At 41.0% G+C, this 18,158-nt stretch overlaps 1 protein-coding gene across 1 annotated transcript in view; it reads left to right on the top strand.

The window, feature by feature from the left end:
* Positions 1-18,158, top strand: part of LOC117364234 (deubiquitinase DESI2-like) — a 49,173-nt gene that overhangs the window by 20,361 nt on the left and 10,654 nt on the right. The window contains exons 4-5 of the mRNA XM_033953247.1: positions 14,829-14,922; positions 15,558-15,699. Coding sequence (XP_033809138.1) covers positions 14,829-14,922; positions 15,558-15,699 — 236 coding nt within the window. The remainder of the gene's footprint in view (positions 1-14,828; positions 14,923-15,557; positions 15,700-18,158) is intronic.

The raw sequence follows: 18,158 nt of genomic DNA, 5'->3' as shown, positions 1-18,158 counted from the left end.
CAGACAGACAGGCAGGCAGGCCTTTAAGGGGGGGGGACAGGCAGGCCTTCAAGGGGGGGACAAGCCTTCGGGGGGTGCAGGCCTTCAAGGGAGGGGATAGGCCTTCAAGGGGGGGATAGGCCTTCAAGGGGATCAGGCAGGCAGGCAGGCCTTCAAGGGGGGGACAGGCAGGCAGGCCTTCAAGGGGGGGTGCAGGCCTTCGGGGGGGGTGCAGGCCTTCGGGGGGGGAAGTGCAGGCCTTTAGGGGTGGGATGCAGACCTTTAAGGGGGGGACAGGCTTTCAGGGAGGGGGCCCTGGTGTAGAAATGGAGGGAATGGGGGGGGGTTCAAAGAGACGCGCATATGCCAGACTTTGGGTGGGAAGAAATAATGGGTCTGAAAATAGAGAAGAGGGAGAGAGATGAAGGACCATGGTTTTTAGAGAGGGAAGGAACAGAAAGGGAGAGAAGTTGGACACAAGGGATGGTGTGGAGGGGGAGATAGAGATACTGGATAGGAGGGTAGTTGGGAAAAGAAAGGGAGAGATGGTGGACCCTGGGGTGGTGGGGAAGGAGGGAGAGATGCTGGATGAAAGGGTAGTTAAGAAAAGATGGATCTGTGGAAGGAGACGAAAAAAGGATAGATGCCAGACCTCCTGGGGAGGGAAGGGAAACGGGGAGGACAGAGATGGCAGATGGATGGTTAGCATGCAGAAAGAAGAAAGAAGGAGACCCTGGCAAGCAAGTTATCAGAAGACAACCAGAGCCTTGGACGAACAAGATTTGAAAAATAACCAGACAACAAAAGGTAGAAAAACTAATTTTATTTTCTGTTTTGTGATTACAATATGTCAGATTTGAAATGTGTATCCTGCCAGAGCTGGTGTTAGACCGCAAACGTGAGCTAGGATTTAACAGAGAGGAAAAGTCCTTTTTGTTTCTTTATTTTATTTACACCACAGCGCCAGTGTGGTTAGGAGAAGCCAAAGGGGGGTGAAAAAGCTATAAAATAAACCCACCAGGATGTTTGAAAAAAAACAAACACCCAATTGGGCAGGAAAGTTGAATCGAAAAATCAATTCAATAGGCTGAATCGAATCGAAAAAATTATTTTTTTCTTGAATCGGGCAGCACTAGTTTGCGCTACTGTCTTAGACCTGGGATTGGAGAGAGATGGCATCCTCAGTACTTTATAATGTAGGTGAAACGAGGATTTGGTCAGACTTTTGAAGGGTCTGCAGAAGAAAAATATTGTATAGGCCCGGGGAAATGGGAACTTTTCTTCCTTCTATTTTTGTGAATGGCAAGGCTGAGGATGTCAGAGAGTTCAGTTAAAATATGTGCTTTATAAGAAAATATAATAATGTGTTTTATAAAGTTTATAAGCATTGCTGGCCTACCCGGCGAGGTGTTCCTAATGGTGGTGGTGGTGGCGGCAGCATGTCAATGTGTTGAGAGGAAGAGGTGGTCTGGGAAATTCTGCTGAGCAAACTCCGGACCCATTTCCACCCCCCAGTTAGTCCACTCCACTCAACTGGTTCACACACTGAGTGGGTCTTTGGGTGTTGTGCCTGGGTAGTTGTTTTGGGATCTCTTCCAGTGGTTTGTCAGTATCTCCTTGTGGTCCAAGGAAGGAAACTTTGTTAACCTTAGCATTGACCTTCAGAATATGTTTGTAACAGCGCTGCTTGTGTGGCATTAGGCTATGTAGTGATCGAAAGAAAAAACCAGACCTTTGCACATTTTTGCACTATATGGAGGGTGTATGAGGAGATTCACATTTCCTGCACAGCTAAGTCCTTGTGAAGTTACCTTGTTCTTTCTGTATTTGACATCTAGCAAGGTGTCTGTTTGGAAGGAAAGATCTAAGCTTAAAAATGAAGTGGCCAGAAATTATGGTAAAAGCAGATAGCATTGCTGATTTTAAGAAAGGTTTGGACAAATTCCTGGAGGAAAAGTCCATAGTCTGTTATTAAGACATGGGGGAAGTGTCTGCTTGCCCTGGATCGGTGGCATGGAATGTTGCTACTCTTTGGGTTTTGACCAGGTACTAGTGACCTGGATTGGTTACCATGAGAATGGGCTACTGGGCATGATGGACCATTGGTCTGACCCAGTTAGGCTATTCTTATGTTATGTTCTCATCTGTAGGGGCCTTTGTTTTCACTTCTTATTTTAATGTATTTTTTTCTGGGAACTTATCTGTGTTTTTTTAGAATGGGAACAAAATTGGAAGAGAATTAATGTGTGTGGAATGGGGGGGGGTTACTAATTTCTTCAGCTAAATAATTAAATCCACTTCAACCAGACATAGGAGAACTCACGCACCATTCACACACCCTCCAACCATATTCGTCAAAAGAAAAAAAAACTGTTCAACAACCTCCTAACACTCGACCCCCAACTCTGCAACCTATTGACCTCGACCACAAACTACAAAACCTTAAAAAAGAAATAAAAACCCTTCTATTCAAAAAACACATAAAACCGAACTAACACAATCAGAATTGTCCCAAGCATCACCTCTAACTACTCCATATGTACTTCTGATGTCATGACAATTCAGACATAATTTATGTTATGTTTGGATTAATGGTTATATATATGAGGTTCAATAAAATAAAATTTTCAGTGCCTGTTTCTATTATGACCATTTATTTTTCATGGTTATTACAAAAAATATTTTTTTACATGGGGGGGGTGTCAAAAAATGATGGGCCCCAGGTGCCACATACCCTAGGTATACCACTGCTATAAAGGACTGATAAATATGTAAGAGGCAGGTGTAGTGAAGGAATATGAGTAGATCGGAGAGAGGAGAAACAACAAATGGCAATAGCTGCTTGAAGAAGAATTAGCAGATGACATGACAGCAGAAAAGAGAAACTGGAACCATCATGTTTTGAAAATAAAATGTCCAGACAACAAAGCTGGAAAAAAAGCATTTTATTTTGAATTTTTTAAATGGAATGAGTTTTACAAAGGGGTTGGACAAGTTCCTGGAGTTTAAAAAAAGGTTTGGACAAGTTCCTGGAGGAAAAATCCATAGTTTGCTACTCAGACAACAAAGGTAGAAAAAAGTATGTCATTCTGAATTTATTAATTGGAATATGCCAGTCATTGGAAATGCACATCTCTTGATTATATTGTATTTCTGTTTCTGTTTCTCTAGTATTGCAGTATATACTGAGTCTGACTTCTTGAGGTTTCCTGTTAAGATTTTTGCCTTTATATGTCTATTACTGATTTGTGGTCTCTTATTTCATGTGTCTTGCATGTGTGCCCAGGGTGTGGTATTCTGCTAGTATGTAGTTTCTACATAGAAATCTTGCAGCAATCCCATTGTTCTGTTTTCTCACTAGGTGCTACACTTCTCCCTCTGTATTCACTGTGATAGGGGATTAACAGAACCGCAAATACTGAAAAAACCGCAAATAACTTTTTTATATGTTATTTGCTATTTTCTATTAAAAACCATCATGAATATGGTGAAACTGCGAATAACATGGTGGGAGACTGGCCTGTTCCTAAAGGAGAGGCAAAACACAGTGAACAAAGTGCTGGGAATCAGTGATTTTCTTTGTAAATGCTTGGAATCAACGATTTCTCTATACAAGCTGATGTAATCTGGGGGGAAGAGCCAGCAAGCTAAAAACCGTGAATAATCGAAACCGCGAATGCTGAAACCGCGAATACGGAGGGAGAAGTGTATATTAGTATTTTAGGACCTGATGTAATATTTACAGTGTGCATAAGGTTGTTGCTCTTTGAGTTCTAAAAGTTAGTGCTTTTATGATATGGTAAGGTCCTGGGTTGGTGTACTGGCCTTACTGAGATGATATAAAATTGTTTTAAATATAGTTTTAGTTTTCCATAACATCAGACAGGGCTTTAGACTTTTTGCAGTAACTGATATGTGTTGAAGTGCAAGAAGAGCCTGTTCATCTTTAACTGCCAATCTCATGAGACACCAAAATCAACAAGCTCTCAGAGAGAAAAGGGCAGAGTGGCTGAGGGCAGGTAGGATGTGTCTGAGAGAAGGGCAGAGGGCATATTGGATGTATGTGTGTGTGTGTGTGTGTGTGTGTGTGAGAGAAAGAAGGGCAGAAGGCAGAGGGCACATAGGGGGTGTATCAGAGAGAGAAATGCAGAGGGCATGTACAGTTTATGAGTTTCTATAATGATGCCACAATACTCGTGGGATTCCCACAGATTCTGCAGGATACTCTCCATACTCATTCTCATGCAGCTCTCTACTTTAAACTGAGAATGTTCTTGCAGATCATGTATTAGAATGGATTCAGCAGCTCCAGGAGAAAAAAAAAAAATCAAATTTGCTGGTATCTATTCTATTTAATCATCCTGATTTTCTGCTTCTTTTTTTCCTTCTGATTGCATATGAAGCTGCCAAAGCTTCCTGGGACATGCCTTATTAATGAGTCATGTACATCAGACACCACAGGAGAACCCAGAACTCTTCACTCTGACACCAAAAGCCTGAATCCTTGAATCACCCTCAAAGAGTAGCAATGCCAAGGATGCAAATGCTTCAAAATGACATATAGAAGAGGGACGATTAAGGTGCCAGGCAGAACTCTGAAAATAGAGCATTTGTTTTCATTCATTAAAAATGAACTTGCAAAGTTCACTCAAGTTTTATTAAAATTTGACGTACACGCAATATCAAATATTTCATGCGTATTACAAATTAAAAAGGGGACAAACGATAAGACAATTTATTACAAAATAAAATATATACATACAAATTTATTACCGATACAAAAGGAAAGGGGGATGAACTACAATCATTAAAGAAAGAGGAGAAACATTTATGGATAACACATATTGAGTAATTCAACTATCTCTAACTCATTGAAATAAAAGCTTTATGCAGTGCCACCTCTGTCAATCCCATTATCTCTTCTATATATAAAGAGGTCACATAACCTGAATGAAGATCCATTATTTATTAATCCCTTCTACTGATGACCTTTTGGAAAACTGCAGTTTGTGATAAATTTAGCAAAATACATTTAAATTGATGTTTAATTCAATTTTCCTAGTGCATATTTGGCTAATTGTAGTTTTGCTTCAGATAAGGTATGGCTTTCAGGGGGGCCACTGGTGAGCTTCAATCAACATGGACACTTGAGCTCTTAGCTCCTGAGATTCCTTAGATAATTCTGGCGATCAGATCAAAATAAACCCAGCTTTATCTCGTCGTTATCTTCCAGATCTGGCTGAGTTGATCTGGCTACCTTCTTTGTAGCATGTAGTAAATCTCTTCCTGCCTATAACAAAAAAACTGCATCTCTGATTTGAATTCTCGTTTTGCGACTTTGGGCGCATGGGCTGGCCTCCTGCTATTCATCTGGACCTCCAAAAACCGATTCTATGTTTTCTGCAGGCCAAAGAATTCAGCGGTGATCTTGGGATGCTCCTCTTTGGTGATTTCTCTGGTTTTTCACTCCCTCGGCCATCTGTTGCTGTTGCTCTGGCGTCTCAAGATTTTTTGCTACAGAGCGCCATGTGCATTCATCGGGCAGAGGAGCTGTACCTCTAAAGAGAAAATTTGGCAGGCACTTTTGGGCCTCATCCTCCAATTTAAGACCACTTTAAGAGTTTACTTAAAAGTCATTTGTTTAAAGAAACATTTACATTATGACAACCCTCATTTTTAGACTGTCCATAAACTATCAAGGAAACATAGTCTTGCCCCGGTTCTTTTCTCCTCACCTTAAATGTCTTCCTTTCCTTTCGCAATTGTACTTCACCCCCTCCATCCTTGCGTTTCCCGTTAGTCAAATGTCTAATTTTGGTTCTCTTATTCGTATTGTAATTTTTTTTTTTTAACCCCAAAATCTTTTTATTGTAACTCGCTTAGAAATCCTGATAAGCGATTTCATCAAATTTTAATAAAACTTGAAACTTGAAACTATCAATTGGACCTTGCTCCTAGTATGCTTTTCTCTATTTTTTTTTTTTTTTTTAAGTTTTCTTTATTGAAATAGAACACAAAGTACACAACTGATACAAGAAAAATATGGCAAATACAAGCAAACATCTGCAGCTCAGAACAGTTGAAATACAATTACACAAAAACAACCAATAAGCCCAGTCCAACCCCGCCCCCCCTTCCCCCTACAACCCAAGAACTCCTCAGGGTCCAAAACAAGAACAGCAACCTCAAAAAGAGAAAAAGAAGAAGAGAGAAAAAAAAAATCCTAAACACCAGACTTCCAAGTAATATAGGGATCCCAAATTTTATGAAAAGGCCCTAGACGACCAGACTTTACTGCTGTCAGTTTAGTCATCAAAACAATATAATCCAGCTTATGAACTATAGCCTCTATGGACGTGGCAGAAAGAGACCTCCAGGCTCGAGCCAATACCAATCTTGCCGCTACAAAAACGTGGGACACCAGTCGATGGACCTCAGAGGGACAAATATGCAAAAGACAATGCTCCGGCCATTCAGGGTAAGAAGACCCCGAAATCTGAGAAACCAAAGCATAAACTGATTTCCAAAATCCCCCTATCATAGGGCAGGTCCACCAAATATGCAACATATCACCTACCCCACCACATTCACGCCAACAAGCCCCAGTGCCCAGCCCAAAACAAGCTTGTATGCGAGCTGGGGTATGATACCAGCGAAAGAGCATCTTGTGAAGAAATAGTACATTGCCATTGGGGAGCCGTGAATGTGAGGTGAAGATCTCTCTCCCACCGTCGTATATAAGTAGTGATGGGATCTCCATAAGACAGCAAAGCCAAATAAATTATAGAAATCACACCTCTACTAGGACCCCTCTATGCAGTGCTCTTTCCAAGTTAGTTTCAACCAAACCTAAATCATCAACTGCATAGCGATGTAAAAAGGTGCATAATTGAGTATAACGAAAAGAATCAGGAGGCAACAAACCATACTCATCTTGTAAATGTTGAAAAGAAACCACCCGTCCCTCTTCCCAAAACTGTCCAAGGGTATAAAGCCCACTCTTTCCCCATCTCAAAAAAGTACTATCAGTAAGGGCTGAGGGAAAATCAGGGACACAAGCTAAAGAAGTCAATAAAAAAAAACTTTCTATCCAAAAAAAACTGTTTACGTACTGGCTTCCTGGTGTCCAAGATGCTCTGCAAGGCCAAAGGAGTATGACGAGCTATAACTCGAATAGAAGAAGGGGGAAGCCAAGGAACTGCCCATAAGGGAGTAGAGGAAACCTAATGTTGTTCCAAGTGCACCCACAGTTTAGAAGAATAAAAAAGAATCCTGAGGTGTGCTGCTTTGTAATAAAGGAAAAAATCTGGGACCCTAGTTAATGCTATCAAAATCCCCCGGTTGTTATTAGAATGGGAACTAGGTTTTGCTTTTCTGCTGTACCAGTTTTGTGGTCCCATGCCTGGACCCTGTTATTTGTATTGACTGCTTTCTCAATAACAATTATATACAAAAAAAAAAGAATGGGAACTAGATGTAAAATATAAATGAGGAAAGGCATGATGCTTACAATAGTGCTCGTGCTTTACCAACAGATGCGTTTCTTGTATAAAGGCTACATGAGTCTGAGCACGTAGTAAATCTCTAAACAGTTGGTGGCGCTTAAGAGGGGAATTTAAACCTCTGCCGCGGTCCCGCCCCTCCTCTGACATCAGAGGCAGGATCGCGGCAGAGGGAAGACAGCTCCTGAGGCCTATGGCAACCTGCAAGGATTGCTAAAGTACCCGCGATCCTTTCTGCAGGCTGCTCCCTGCTGGAATCAGGTAATTAATCTTTAATTTTCATAACGCTTTTTATCTCTTAACCGTTCCTCAATTATAAAGTGCAATTCTTATTTCCTTCTTCAATTCATTTCGTTTCAGTTCATTTCTTTCATTCTTAAATTCTTAAACTTAGCTTTAAGTGTCGTGTTGTTACACTGCTCCCCACCAATGCGTTTCAATTCTTCAGGACGGGCTAGTGCGGCAACTAATACAAACATCAAACACAACTCATCAATTCCCAAACTCTGAACTACCTACTATGTTTCCCATTACATTAAAAAACAACTTACCAATATTCTGAACACAACAGCTCTACTAATCCAGTGGCCATTAGACATTCCAAAATGGCCGCGGCTTTCCTTACAAACGTAATATACACCACCCTGACGTCATGAATCATGAAGGCCTATAGGGAGCCTACTCTTCTGAACCTGTCAGCTTGGCCCCGATAAGATATTATACTCAACTTTAAAAGAGCAAAAGCATAATCCACATCAATATACAGTCAAAAACCAATTACAACAGGAAAGAAGCAGATAAATATCAATTACTAGGTACATCATTCAGCCAGAACCATCCAGTCACTCATTTCATTCAAACCACTGGGCTGCATACTATCTAATTCATACATCCAGCGTAACTCTTTCAAGTTTAATGTGCGCTCATAGTTCCCTCCCTCCCTCCCACCCAATTTTGTCCATATCAATGACCTGCCACTTTAAGGGCTCATTTTATGAAGGCGCGTTAGCGGGTTTAACGCGCGTGACTTTTTATCACGTGCTAGCCCCCACGCTAACCGAAAAACTACTGCCTGCTCAAGAGGAGGCGGTAGCGGCTAGCGTGGCCGGTGGTTTAGCGCCTTTGTAAAAGGAGCCCTAAGTCTCTGATCGTATATTTCTTCAGTCTCCAATGCCGAACTAGCTGAGCTGTTTCATTATGAGTATGAATACGGGATTTGTAGTGTACTATGCCCCACGTACGTTCCACTTGTAGTACGCCCCACATACAGTTTGGGGCAGGTGCACTGTATAACTTAAATAACATTGGACAAATTGCAATTAGTTATCTCCTTTGCTTGATAGCTCTTACTCGTATCCAGGTGTCTCCAACTATCCAACTATTCCCCCCCCAACTTAGACAACAGAACTCATTATTAACTTTCAGGAAATCGGTAAAGACCCTCCTCTTCAACTAAAGATCTCCTCTGTCTTTTCCCCCCCTTACGCCCCCCTCCACTCTCCTATCTCCTCCCCAAAACTCCAATATAACCCTCTCTTACTCTCTCCACCAACAAATTGTATCTAAACGCATATAACTTTCCTTAAACTAAACTACTGTATTTCCCCCTTCTCTCTTTCTGCTATACTCTCCCTGTATTTAATTCACTCCAAAATCTATAAATCCAATTACTAAACCTGTTGTATTACTTATATGTCTATTTACTCTCCACTGTGTATGTTCATTTGTAGACCGTTCTGAGCTACTGGGAGGACGGGATAGAAATCCAAATAAATAAATAAATAAATAAATATCACCTACGATGGCATATTGACACCATTGACATGCTCCACAAACATTGTGAGAGCCTGGTGCAGATCTATTGTGGTTTCTATTAAAATTAAAGTTTAAACATTCATCTAGGTTCCTAGATCTTTTATAAGCAAAAATTAGGGCCTCCCCTATTGAGTCATCAATTAATTGGACTACATGCCAATGCATACGTATAACTTGGCCAATTATGGTAGCTAGAAGGGAGTATTGTTGTACAAATGTAAAAGAACACTCACTAGATGTTTTTGTTGGTATTGTAATAATAGAGTTCGTTGCGCATATTTCGCTCTTAAGTAAGCCTGTTAAGGACCACTGTTCTACTTTTGCATTTTGCTGGCCTACATTGTAAGCGTCTCTCCCTCTACTAGGAAGACGCGTAGGGTCACCTAGGTTTGCCTAAGACCCTTAGGCAAGCTCAGGTGGTCTTGTGGGCCTCTCTAGGCTCCCGGAGGAGCCTTCAATATAGGCGGCCTGCCTGGGGAGCATTTTTTTTTTTTTTTAAACGTGTGTCCCAATTGGCTGATTAGACAACTGTAGGTCGCCTACAGCTGCCTAAAATTGGGACGCACTTTGCAGAATCCGGGCCTTCATAAATATAACATAAGTGACTGACAGGACATAGACAAGTTTGATATGAGAGGTACCAGGGTTGAGGCAATAAAAAATACATTGAGATAAAAATAATATTTAAAAGGAAGGTAAGGGAGGGAGGGGAAAAATCAAGAGGGAGGTGTCTTAAAAGCGGTTCTCTTTCTTCACTGAACTTTAATGGAGTGGGCAGGAAGCATGATCCTATTTCTGAATAAAAAAGTTTTAAGTTTGCTCTTAAATTTATCAAGGGATTCTTCAAGTCAAATGTTGGACGGGAGAGCATTCCAGAGTGCAGGGGCTGTATCGGAAAATATAGTATTGCGAGTATAGTAGAGCTCTTTAATGGGGGAATAGTAAGTAAATTCTGGTTAGTAAATCTTAATGTCCGTGAAGTGTCATAGGGAATCAGATATTTATCTAGGAAAGCTGGGGAGTGGGTAAGTTTAATTTTGAAAGCAAGTAGGAGTATCTTGTAAGTTGTTTGATGCGATAACGGTAACCAGTTAGCTTCGCGAAGTAGATGGGTGACGGTCATATTTCTTTGCCCTTGACGATAAGCTACTATTCAGATTGTTTTATTATCTTTGAGGGCATTTGTGTTTCTCTGTAGAGGCTAAGACACAGTGGCCCTTAATGCAGGCGAATGTGCTTGCCAAATCGCAGTACTGTCAGGTCCATATTATTGTACGTCCTGGATTGAAATAAACAAGGCTTGATTTTATCTCACTGGCTCCTGTGGATTGCTCATTGTCCGTTCCCACTTGTAACCAGTGTTCCCTCTAAGCGGGCGGGTGTTGTGAGCAAACTTTTTTCACCGTGAGCCAAAAATATCGGGCGCCAGCAAGTTATGAGCCAACTCGCCCGATTCTCCTCTCGCCGCCCTGCCATCTGCCGTACGCCTCTTCCGATCGTGCGCTGTGATGAGAAACGTGTGCGCTGCGATGTAATATTTTGTGCGCCAGCGCACGCCAGCGCAGCTTAGCGGGAACACAAATGGTTTTATTTATTTCCCCAAATTTATTTTTGTTATACGCATTGAAAATATTTGATATTGCGTTTAAATCAAAATCTCAATAAACTTGAAACGAGTGCCCGTGAGATTGTGGGAGGGTTAAATACTCAAAACTTAGAAGTTTTTGCTACGCCAGCTTTCTGGTATCTTTACATACAGTGGCGTACCTAGCATATGTAACATCCGGGGCCCATCATTTTTTTGGCACCCCCCCCCCATCTGTAAGAAAAACATGATTTTTAGTAACAAACCACACGTCACACATGAGTACCTAGGAAAAGGCAGCATCTTACATATTGCAGTGAGCAGTACATCAATACACCCATTGTAAAACTAAACAAGCCAGACCAGCACAGATCAATCCTACACCGTCAATCCTAACAGAAAACCATGTCTTTCGAACACACAGAACACAGAAAACACCTTCGCCTAGTAAGGAATATGTAATCACAAACTAACCCCTCCCTCTTTTACAAAACTGTAGTGTGGATTTTAGCTACGGAGGTAACAGCTCTGATGCTCATAAAATTCTGAGCATCAGAGCTGCTACCACCAAGGCTGGTGCTAAAAACGCTTCACAGTTTTGTAAAAGGGGGGATAAAATAAAAATACATAGACAAAGGTTAAATTGAACCAGCAAGAAGCTGGACTCTGCATACAATGCTTCACAGAAACAGTGACACATGTCTCCTAAAGCAATAAATAAATAGAAATTTTTTTCTACCTTTGTCTTCTGTGGTTTCTCCTTTCCTCATCTTCTTGTAACTCTCTTCCTTCCATCCACTGTCTGCCGTCTCTCTTCCCCTATATGGCATCTTCTCTCCTTCTATGCCCCTTCCAGAAACTGTATGCCTCCCCCTTCCATCTCTCCTTTCACCCCATTGGTCTGGCATCTCTCTCCTCGCCTTCCCTCTCCCACACCTCTCCTCATAGTCTGGTATCTCCCCTTCCCTGATTCTCTGGCATCTCTCTCCTTTCCTTTTCTTCCATCTTTCGCTCCCCCTCCATGCTCTCACATCTCCCCCTTCCTTTTCCCTTAGACTGGCATACCTTCCTCCTACGCTCCAAGCCCTGGCATCTCCTTTAATTCCCTCCCTCATCTTCCTTCTCCCTCCAGCTGGGTACCGCAACACTCTTCCCTGCAGCTCTGCACTTCCCCACAATTGCCATGCTTCGGTTCCTCTTCTTCCTTCCTTCCTCCCCCCCCCCCCCCCCGCGGGACCCTGCGGCACCATCAACTCTTACTCCCTCTAATGTCGGCCCTGCAGCTCCAGACTTCCTCGCACCTTCTCCCCTCCCCCTTTGGATCGCTATTATTTTAAATGTTATAGCCGCGGAGCTGTATCCATCAGTGGAGATGTCTAACCTCGGCCTGCCCCGGAACTCTTACTGCAGCAGACGCCCGTCTAGGCAGGAACAGGAAGTCACTGTTGCAGTAAGAGTTCCGGGGCAGGCCGAGGTTAGACATCTCCACTGATGGATACAGCTCCGCGGCTATAACATTTAAAATAATAGCGATCCAAAGGGGGAGGGGAGAAGGTGCGAGGAAGTCTGGAGCTGCAGGGCCGACATTAGAGGGAGTAAGAGTTGATGGTGCCGCAGGGTCCCGCGGGGGGGGGGGGGGAGGAAGGAAGGAAGAAGAGGAACCGAAGCATGGCAATTGTGGGGAAGTGCAATCCCCCCAATGCGTCCCCTTACCTTACCGACGCGTGTGTGCGCTGTGAAGAGAAACTTTGCGCTGCGATGTAATATTTTGTGCGCGAGCGCAGGCCAACGCAGCTTAGCGGGAACACTGCTTGTAACTTGCTTTTTTACTAAACTTTTCAAACCACCCTAGTATTTGCACACATACTTTTAGATTTCAGAAATACAGTACGTGTGTACGTTCTTCTGGAAAAATTACTTACACAAATAGCGCAGGCAAATCTGTTTGTGCACATTTCCTGTCAATATGCAAAGGACAATTTCCCCTTTGAAATTTGATCTACAGTTTGCAGATTTAAAACCAAAAAAACCACACACAGAATTTACACATATCTGCATTGTTTGAAAGTTGTCCCCTGTATGAAAAACAAGCTTTTATGAAAGATAGCAGACATGAAAAAGATTTGTTTAATGGTTTTAGGTCTCTTAACTTTTGGCAATTTTCTTTTCAGGAAGTGAGGTCTCAAATAGCCCTGGTAATCGGTAGGGGTTTGTAGACAAAAAAAATGTCATTTTGTTCGTGGTCATTTTTATTTGATATATTTCATATTCATCAGTGGCATCAAGGCAGTTTACAATTAAATTTAAAATATAGGGAGGGTAGTCGTACGTGGGTTAAAACAGAGAAAGGTGAGAAGATCATTAACAGTTGGTTAGCATTTAAGGGAATTACTACAATAATGTAATAAAATTGCTTAAAAGCATAAATGACAAAACAGGGTATAAGGAGTAGGATAAAGGGGAAATCATGGCTAACAAAGCCCAATAAAGAAGTTGCCATCCTAATGTTCATAGGTAGGGTGTTTCAGACAGTTGGTGCAATTACACTAATTTAATATAAGAACTACTAACATATGTTTAAACAGTCAAAGCAAGTGTTGTATATAGTAGTGGAAACAGCTATGACGAAAGACCTCTGCAATTAATGACATAAAAAAGTTGAAGTGTGGAATTTTTTCAGAGACCAATGACTGTGCTTAGCCCCAAATACAGGACATATGTCATACTGAATATAAGGGGTGCAATAATTTCTGAGGTCTCTTTTTCTCCACATCTTTTTATATGCATCATTAATTGCAGTATACAGCAATTACACTAAAACATGAATCTCTGGTACAATTCAGTCTAATTAAAAGATGAGCAGGAACCATTAAAATTTTTTATTGCCTGGAATGGAATGTACACAATGGGTATGGTAGAAGGAGGGAGGACAGAAACAATGGAAGGCCAGTGGCAGAGAAATGAAGGGCTAGATTCTGTAACTGGCACAGCTGCCGTTTGCCTGTCAATCATTTGAGGGCGCCGGTTAGAGAATTGCGCCTATTCAGTCAAGATAGGTGGCTGAATTGTAGGCCTGGGAACCCTGACCTACATTTCAGCCGCTTATCTTTGTCACTAGGCCGCAGTAGCCGATCGTGGCAGGGGAATTCCTCCCCCTCACCCATCAGCTGAGTGGCAGGGATTCTCCAAAGCTGTGATTCTGTATGCGGCGCTCTCAAAGTTATGCAATTCAAAGACGCCGTCTCTCTCTTAAAGTTTCTTCACTTTTGAATAGCATAACTTTGACAGTTTTACATTTTGAGAATTTTCATTGGGTCTCCTGATGAAGATAACGAAACATGATCCGCGTTAGGACTAAGGAACACTTAAAACATTCGAAAGATAAGTTCTTAACCAATCACAAGTTTAAAAAGAACTGAATTCACAGTTTACTGGAATATATTAAGCTTTTCAATCATTTACACGTATGCAGTGATTAGGCGATGGGTTCTATAGAGTGTTTCCCTGGGAGGGCTACACACTTCTGAGCATATGTGAGATTGAAATTTATATCATATACATAGTTTAACTATCAGTTATATCAAACAATTGGAGCACATGTTTATTTCGAGTGTATTTCTAAATTTCATGTGTCTCATTTGAGAAACTTTTCCCTGAATAATATATATTTATGAAAACATGCCACAAAATTATCACAGAATTTGAAAGCTTGCAGCAGAATCTTGAAAAACTAACTGCAGGAACCAGGGGCTGTGGCTACATCCAGTCTCTAGCACACATGAAGATGTAGTTCTTTCGATTTTTTCTGGTATACAGTGGAGAATTTTGACATCGGACTGACTGCATTGTTAGTCTGCATATCCAGTTTGAGCAATAAAAGAAACCTGAGATTGATTTGTGGCTGGGCATACTTCTTAATCTGTCTAATTATGGTGTTTCCTTTTCAGAGTATGCCTATGGAGGACACCCTTACCCTTTTAGTGGAATTTTTGAGATCACACCTGGAAATGCTGTTGAACTTGGAGAAACATTTAAGTTCAAGTAAGTGCTTTCTACCTCCTTATCTATCTCAAGTCAAATAAGATCAGTGAAACAATTCAGTAAACTACTGTTTCCCTGCATACTTACCCAAATGACAGAGTACCACTTTAATTTGCTGCCAAGATAGAAGGACCCTGGCATTATCCATTTAAAGAGTAATTCTATAACCTAGGTGCCCATATTTGCACAAGCATAAGATACATAAATGTTTTTCATATACACATGTAAATGGTAATAGAGCATCTAGCCCTGTTCTGCATATATCCACTTCGTTTACACAGCACATATTTGCAAGGAGACGTACACATGGGAAGACATAGACGGGGCTCCCACTTATATGTTGAGCATGTCCTTTCTGCATTTATGTACCCATGCTTATAATAGTTCTGTGGCTAGTGTAAGGTGCATCAATACTGGTTAAGCTTGAATTCTATAATGGAACCTAGATGCCTAGATTCTGTTATAGAATAGGCACCTGCCATGTGGCCTCAGGGCACCCAAAATGGAGGTTCCCAGTTATAGAAATGATTCTGTAGTGCTATGAAGGTTACAGAGATTTCCAGTGGCACTATCTGCTGCTGAAAACCAGTGGATTTAGTCCCTTATCTCTTTGCTTTTTCTATTGTTAAAAACAGAGAAGCCATTGCCCTGGGAACCACTGATTTCACTGAAGATGATGTGGATAAGATCATGGAGGAACTGGGGAAGGAGTACAAAGGCAACGCATACCATCTCATGCACAAGAATTGCAACCATTTCTCAGCGGCTTTGGCAGAGGTTGGGCCATTGTCACTTTTTATTAGGAATGTGTTTTCATTTGAAACAAACACAGAAAATTTTAACAATTTAGAAATGAAACAAACAAAAAAAAAGATGATCTTTAGTTTTTTCAAAACAGGAACAACATGCACAGCCTGCCCTGGTGCCCCCCTTGCCATAATAATTCCCCCTTTGGTAAAGCATCAGCCCCCAAGGTCTTCCACTGCACCTCTTACCTATCTTTAGTTCCAGGGTCTTCAAGTGGTGGAAGTGAACCCCAGTTGCTCCTCCACTGGAACAGTTTTTTGTTTTTTTTTCTATATCTATTCATTTTCATTCTAAAAACAGTGCATACAAAAATTGCATAACAAGTTACCTGAAAAAACAGCACTTATATCCATCAGTGAAATTCATAAGAATAATATTCACCCCTTCCCCCCCTCCCCCGATTTCAGTATATTCAAGATACCCTTACAATAGTACTAACAACTCATAAATAAACCAGTCCTTATACATTATCCTTCTCCCTCCCACCCACCTCCCTTCCCTGGATGTAAAAAGTATAACCAAAATAAAGGGAAAAACTATTTAATTAGAATCAATAAAATTGGTCAATGGACCCCACGTCAGATTAAACCACTTATTATTACCCGTTTGTTCAGACATCATTTTCTCGTAACATAAGCATATCGAATTTTATCAAAAAGTGAAATTTAAGCGGTCACAATTCTTCCAGTTTTTCGTAATCATTTGGATGGCTACCCCAGTCATTATACCCAATAACCTGTTTGTATGCCTGTCTACTGGAGATGTAGGAGATAACAGCGTCCCACATAATACCGCTTCATATAACAGCGGAACCACAGTCTCCAGAATCAGAGAATCAAAGTAGCAAAACAAAAGAACCAACAAAACCTGCAGTAAAAAACACAAACAAAAAACAATACTGCAAGAAAATGTACAGGGTAGAAAAAAACAAAAATCTAAAACCAAGTACATGAACTGCAAAGTACGTATTCAAAACAGTATGTATTCAAAACAGGAATATTTGGACTAGCTGTTTTGAATACATACTTTTTATGCAGTTCATGTATTTGGTTTTAGATTTTTGTTTTTGTCATTTAAATAAATTCCTGTACTCTGTACTTTTTCTTGCAGTATTGTTTTTGTTTGGTTTTAAAGTAGCCTCAACTTTTGAATTTTTGGTATGAAATAAAATAGCACCAGCTTTTGTGCCATGAAGGTTCTACAACAGGCTTGACCAACCTATGGCCCTGGGGTCAGAACTTTCTGTAAGCTCTCATGCTCATGTACATCTCTGAACAGAATCATTAAGGGGCCCTTTTACTATGCTGCAGTTAGCCGTGATACATGCTTACCGCAGCATTAAACGGTGTACCGTGGGGTGCACCGAGGTGTCCCGTGGTAATTTCTCCATTTGTGCTTGCAAACCATGTGCTACAAAACAGGTTTTATTTTTTAGTGCTAGGTGGGTCAGGGCAGAAAGTAGGCCTGGTCTATGCTAATTGGTTAGTACAGCTACATGTGGATTAGCATGTGGTTGCATGTGAGCTCTTATTGCCTACAAAATAGGTGTAGTTAAGAAATCATGCGCTAATGAGAAAATTAGCATGTGGTCATTAATCCTAGAAATAGGAAAATCAGCCATTTTAGCTGTGTGGTCAACATGGCCTTAGCGTGCGGGAATGACCCACGTAAGCACGTACTATGGGCCATTTTTTTACAGCATCATAGTAAAAGGGCCCCTAAATGTGCTATGGATCCTTTATGACATTGTGAGACATGTACAGAGTTCCTCTGAAAGGAACAAGAAAAAACATAATAATACAAAACATCAGACTTCTATTTTCCCTACAGACCCCAATCTTTCTGCTGTAATTGCACGTCATATTTAATCTCCATTATGAGCTGAACTACATAGATAATTAGATTTTCTTTTTCCAGAATATTTAGAAATCAGCCTAAATTTGTTATGTGATCAATTATCTTTTTTACACTACTTTCTATTTTTAGTTGGAATAGAAGAAATGAAAGTATTGTGCTTGAGGAAGAGAGAACATTTATTTTATTTAATTATTCAATTTTCTATGCCATTCTCCCAGGGGGGCTCACAACGGTTTACATGAATTTATTCACGAACTCAAGCATTTTTTTCCCTGTCTGTTGCAATGAACTCACTGTAATACCTAGTGGTGACTCTTAACCCAGTCTTAGAGAGATACTGGTCCAGTTGATGATCTCCATGAAGAATATGCATCAAAATACTGTAGATAAGCACACACCGGGGGTCATTTTAGAAATGGCCTCAGCGTGCCTAACTTGGGTGCCAGCATTTACACCAGGTTTCAGCAGGTGTAAGTCTTGCATGGGAATCGGCGCTAAGCCCTTTTAAAGAATCACTCTTTATGGTGATTTTTTTCTGGTGATGAATTTTGAGCACCATTTATAGAATTCCC

Source organism: Geotrypetes seraphini, chromosome 7 (assembly GCF_902459505.1).
Source record: "Geotrypetes seraphini chromosome 7, aGeoSer1.1, whole genome shotgun sequence".
Lineage (NCBI taxonomy): Eukaryota > Metazoa > Chordata > Amphibia > Gymnophiona > Dermophiidae > Geotrypetes > Geotrypetes seraphini.
The sequence above is the reverse complement of the archived record's forward strand: the minus strand, read 5'-3'. Positions and strand labels throughout refer to the sequence as shown.